General features: G+C 35.3%; 1 protein-coding gene across 2 annotated transcripts; it reads left to right on the plus strand.

Moving 5' to 3' along the window:
- Positions 652-5,943, plus strand: LOC107630371 (beta-galactosidase). 2 transcript variants are annotated; one of them, XM_016333478.2, is made up of 19 exons: positions 786-944; positions 1,024-1,119; positions 1,246-1,358; positions 1,494-1,560; positions 1,644-1,736; positions 1,917-2,060; positions 2,432-2,520; positions 2,608-2,713; positions 2,799-2,886; positions 2,960-3,078; positions 3,183-3,344; positions 3,499-3,674; positions 3,807-3,916; positions 4,012-4,121; positions 4,201-4,311; positions 4,603-4,713; positions 4,823-5,028; positions 5,220-5,354; positions 5,581-5,943. In XM_016333478.2, exons 1-18 carry the CDS (start codon positions 786-788, stop codon positions 5,323-5,325), a joined length of 2,166 nt encoding a protein of 721 aa, XP_016188964.1. In that variant the 3' UTR covers positions 5,326-5,354; positions 5,581-5,943. The 2 variants fall into 2 exon arrangements, with proteins under 2 accessions (XP_020974457.1, XP_016188964.1); XM_021118798.1 differs by lacking the exon at positions 5,581-5,943 and having other exon boundaries at positions 652-944.

The following is a 5,965-nucleotide window of genomic DNA, read 5'->3' on the forward strand; positions in this document are numbered from 1 at the left end:
TTGATAATTAAAAATTAGTTTAATTATTCTGTTGGTCCCTATAGTTTCACAAAATTTTTAATTAGGTCCCTATATTTTTTTTTAATTGGTTTCTGCACCAATTTTTTTTTCAAATAAGCCCCTTTTGGTAGTAATTGGTTTAATTATTTAGGGATCCAACTAAAAAAAATTGGTACAGAGACTCAAATAAAAAAAAAAAACATGTAAGGACTCAATTAAAAAAAAAATTGGTACAAAAATTCAATTAAAAGAAAAAAAAAAATTATAAAGACCTAATTAAAAATTTTGCCAAACTATAGGACCAATAAAGTAATTAAACTTTAAAAATTATTAAATAATTTAATATATTTTATTAAATTATGATATAATAGTTCCCGACTATCTTTACGCAAAAACAATTTGCATTTGACTTTTTACAAAATATTTCACCTAGACAGAATGAAGATACATACATTATTTGTGATGACCCAAAGCAGAAGGCATAGAATGCTTAAATGTTAATGGTTCCGTGTTGAGAATAAGGTGAAGTGAGTGAGAGAGAGTCCCCACTAGTTATGAGAATGACAAAAAGAAAAAGGGTAAATGGGTCCACTCACACTCCACCCTCTTTGATCCCTCCAAAATCCAAATGCTTTATATATAAATTGAATTCAGTTGCCATTGAATTGCATTAACCACTTCAACTCTCTCTAACAAACCCACCACCACATAACACTTCCAAGTTCCATCCATTATCTTTATTACATTAAACCCAAGCCCCTCAAAACCAAACACTAATCTATACGATGGAGAGAAAAATTCATGTGGTGCCTGTGGTGTTGTTCTTGTGGGTTTGTACTTGTGTAACTGCTTCTGTTACATATGATCACAAATCTCTTATTATAAATGGGAAAAGAAGGATCTTGATATCTGGCTCCATTCACTATCCAAGAAGCACACCCCAGGTTGGTGTTTTCATCATGCTTCATATCCAATGCATGCAATCAATCAAAGGTTTCATGCTTTATTCTCTTGTGATTACAGATGTGGCCGGACCTTATTCAAAAGGCCAAAGACGGCGGCCTTGATGTCATTCAGACCTATGTCTTCTGGAATGGACATGAGCCTTCTCCTGGAAATGTAATGCACATCCCAAATTAACAAAATTATAACTATTAAGGACTTAAATAGTATATGTATGGTTCATATAACTTGAAGAATTATTTCTTGTTGTTAAGACTGGTTCAATTTTTTTTTCTTTTTCAGTATTATTTTCAAGATAGGTATGACTTGGTGAGATTCGTCAAGCTGGTTCAACAAGCTGGCCTTTATGTTCATCTCCGCATTGGTCCTTATGTTTGTGCTGAATGGAACTTCGGGTAATGATTTTCCCCCAAAAGAAAAATAATAATAATTTATGGACAATATTATATAGTTTTTCTTAGCAACCAGTCGTATGTTCTGTTTTCTTTCTCTGTTTTTGTATTTTTATATTTTTTATTATTATTTTTCAGGGGATTCCCTATTTGGCTAAAATATGTTCCGGGTATTGAGTTCAGAACAGACAATGGACCTTTCAAGGTTGGACCTGTCAATTTTACTTATTATTAATTGATCAAAAGATAAAAAATATTAGTGAGTAATATTTGTAATGAATTGTATAGGCGGCAATGCAAAAATTCACTCAGAAAATTGTAAGCTTGATGAAATCAGAGGGGTTGTTTCAAAGCCAGGGAGGTCCAATAATCATGTCTCAGGTAACCAGAAAAAAAAATGTTAATAATGTTCATTTAGTATGTAATTTAAATAAGATAAGATATTAAAGTTTTGTTTGATGCAGGGGCAACTAGTAGTTAGAATAATAATAATCGTGATTGGTGGTGGTTTAATTTGAATAAATAAATAATAATTGGAATAAATTGAATTGAAAATGACAGATAGAGAATGAGTATGGACCAGTGGAGTGGGAAATTGGTGCTCCTGGAAGATCATACACAAGATGGGCTGCATCAATGGCTGTGGCTCTTGACACTGGTGTTCCATGGGTTATGTGCAAGCAACAAGATGCTCCTGATCCTGTTGTAAGATACTTACTCTATTTTATTCATTTTATTTTGTTTTCTTCTAATTGAACTATGGTGGTGGGGTTTTGTAACACTGTTTATGCTTTACTTTGGTTGGGTTAAGGTTGTTACTTTTATCATAAGTTGTTGGAACCACGTGTTTTTATCTTCTTGGTGGATGAGGTTTCTGTGGCTTACATCTGCAATTCTTGTATCAAATTCCGCACTTTTTTCTCCTTGTTTAGGGTTCATCTATAATTGGGGTAATTAAAGTGCATAGCTGGGAACTTGGTTCCAATTCAACTTTTTTCATGAGGGGACCAACCAACCAACTTGTTTGTGTTTTCAATTTCAAAGACAAAAATTGATTTCATTTACTGTGGCTGTAGATTGACACCTGCAATGCCTTCTACTGCGAAGGCTTCACTCCCAACAAGAATTACAAGCCCAAGATGTGGACTGAGAATTGGACTGGCTGGTATATACCTCATAAAAATGCTACCATTTTTGAGAATTTTTCACCTTTGTTGTTTCAATCTTCTATTCAACTCTGCCATTTTTGTAGGTACACTGCTTTTGGTGGCGCAACCCCCATCAGACCAGCAGAAGACATAGCATTCTCGGTTGCCAGATTCATTCAGAATCGCGGCTCGTTTGTTAATTACTATATGGTATGTTACTCCTATGCATTATTGTTGTTTACTATAACTATGTGATTTGGGTCTCATGTATGATGTATCTCATTTTTGTGTGAAGTATCATGGAGGAACTAACTTCGGCCGCACGGCTGCCGGCCGTTTCATCGCCACAAGCTATGACTACGACGCTCCCCTAGACGAATATGGTATGTACTAAGATTTTTAGATCATAAAGCCGCATTACTATCTGAACTAACCTTGTTAATCTTCTCCATTCAGGACTACCAAATGAACCAAAATGGACTCATTTGAGAGATTTGCATAAAGCAATTAAACAATGTGAGCCATCTTTGGTGGCTGTGGATCCAACACTTATACTCATTGCTAACAACATTGAGGTAAGAGTCTCTAAACTAAGTTGATGAAGAATACAAAGAGAACTCTCTCTGCATTGAAATTTTGATTTGCTTCGATTTGATTTGTTCTGTTTTTGTAACCTTAGGCACATGTCTACAAGACAACCACTTCCTGTGCTGCATTCCTTGCAAATTACAACACCGGATCTTCCGCGAAAGTTAGATTTGGAAACGGGGTATATGATGTACCGGCTTGGTCTATTAGTATCCTTCCTGACTGCAAGACTGAAGTTTTCAACACTGCAAAGGTAACACAATTTCCATTTATACTTTTTCTTAATAATGGAAAATATGCTGAAAGATTATAGTGTTATTGTGCATAAATTCTTTATATGTACTGTGCTTTGATTCTTTTCCTTTTTCTTTTCTGGTCATTACTTACTGTGTATCAATTTAATGCAGGTTAGTGCCCTGAGATTCGAGAGGAAGATGACTCCGGTAATCGGTAGATTTGGTTGGCTGTCATTCAATGAAGTACCCGAGTCGTCGGGTCCAAATGATCGCCTTACTGCAGATTCACTCTTGGAGCAGGTTTATGTAACCAAGGACTCTTCAGATTATTTGTGGTACATGACAGAGTAAGTATCTTTCAACACATTGGACTTAATTAAAGATAGCATGGTTTTAAAACCATGAAAGATTTACATGTTTTGATGTTCAATATTTCTGTCTTCTCGCCATCTAAATCGATTTCAATATCCCTTTTTCAGTGTCAACATTAGCCCTAATGAAGGTTTCCTAAGGAATGGTCAATCTCCTGTTCTTACAGCAATGTCAGCAGGGCATGTTCTGCATGTTTTCATTAATGGACAACTTTCAGGTGAATTATAATTAGTAATTAGTGTGCTTCTCTTGATTAGTGTCTGTAGAAAACACCCTTTTTTTCAATTATCAATCTCTTTGTTGTGAATGCAGGAACTGCGTATGGTGGATTGGATAATCCTAAGTTGACATTTAGTGACAGTGTTAAGCTAAGGGCTGGAAACAACAAGATTTCTTTACTTAGTGTCGCCGTCGGTCTCCCGGTTAGTTTTTCTTTGCTAACATATATTTTTTTCATTAGATATTTTTAATCTCAACTAATTTTTATTTGATCAATACCAGAATGTGGGTACACACTTTGAGAAATGGAATGCTGGGGTGTTAGGTCCAGTCACATTGAAGGGTCTAAATGAAGGGACAAGAGACCTATCTAAGCAGAAATGGTCTTACAAGGTTTGTTATCTTATAAATTTTTTCGGCTATTTAGCAACATTGAAAAGTTTTAAATCATAATTCACCAAGCAAATTTACCAAATTCTTAGGTGGAGAACTAAACAATGAGATGCCTAGTATGGATAAGGCTGCATTGTCGGTGTAAAATAGTTTTACAAAATATCATATATTATCGCATTAGTTTAATAAACCACCTTCCACACCAATTACATGAGGATGAATCAATGCATCAAAATGGTTTTGGTTTCTGAAAACGGCTATTGGCTTAAAAATCTGTATGCTATTGGACAGGTTGGTCTGAAAGGCGAATCATTGAGCCTTCATACTGAAAGTGGGAGTAGCTCTGTTGATTGGGTACAAGGATCACTGCTAGCTGTAAAACAACCTTTGACATGGTACAAGGTAAGAATAGATCTTCAGCAAAATGTTGCATTTTTGTTCTTCTTACAAAGATTATCCACCTTCATCTACTTGTATTCTGAGTCATTGTATTGTTCCTTAATGTTATTAGACAACTTTTAGCGCTCCAGCCGGCAATGAACCGTTGGCTTTAGATATGAGTACCATGGGAAAGGGTGAAATATGGATAAATGGTCAGAGCATCGGTCGCCATTGGCCTGGATACAAGGCAGGCGGTAATTGTGGTGCTTGCAACTATGCCGGAACTTACACTGAGAAGAAATGCCTTACAAACTGTGGACAACCTTCCCAGAGATGGTAAGAATTTATACAACTTTTTTTCGCCGATAGTTAAGGAATGCTAGACTCCTAAAGAGAGAACCAAATGATGTAGCAAAGTTCAGAGTCCTCTTCCAAAACATGAAAAGTTATTACAAATTTTTAGAGAATTCGTAGAACTTAGTTTACAGAAGCGAATAATGTTGAAACTATTTTTGTGGTTCGGACAGGTACCATGTTCCTCGCGCATGGCTAAGACCAGGTGGGAACTCCTTGGTTGTGTTTGAGGAGTGGGGAGGAAATCCTGCAGGGATTTCTTTGGTGAAGAGAACATGAAGTGTGTACATAAAGATGCTTCTGAAAGGGTATTCCAAGTTCCAATCATCTCATTCCCATTTTTTCAGAAAAGGAAAATTAGTAAACGTTCATTTGACTTAGTACATTAAAAACTTAAGCTTTTTGGTTTCTCAATATAAATCTTCCATTTTTGAATCCTTAATCAATGCCCTTAACTAGATAAAATCTTATATTGTTAACATCTTTCCAAAGCTTATCATCATTGTCATCTTTATTTCTTTTCTTTTTTGGCAGAACTGCATCAGCCAGCAATCTTTCATCTTGCTTGGTAACTGTAGCTCCAGAAGAAAATCTGTCTAGAAAAAAACACAATGAAGCTCTCATTTTTAGCCTTATGCATTTAGATCCAATGATTGCACCAAATAAATGTGGCTCAGATCATATATTAGGTTCAAGTATATACAGAGAGTATTCAATCAATGTTCAATCCTACTACATGCTCTAAGGATTAGAAGGCCCAAAAGCAAATGTAGATAAGAGAAATGTCGTTGCAGAGAGATTCTGTGTATATAATCCAAGAACTATTGTGCTGAATATTGATTACTTTATGTATACACATTACAGGGCTTGTAATGAAGATTGAGCCCTTTACACATACCTTATATATATATATATATAT

This window comes from Arachis ipaensis, chromosome B03 (assembly GCF_000816755.2).
Source record: "Arachis ipaensis cultivar K30076 chromosome B03, Araip1.1, whole genome shotgun sequence".
Taxonomy (NCBI): Eukaryota; Viridiplantae; Streptophyta; class Magnoliopsida; order Fabales; family Fabaceae; genus Arachis; species Arachis ipaensis.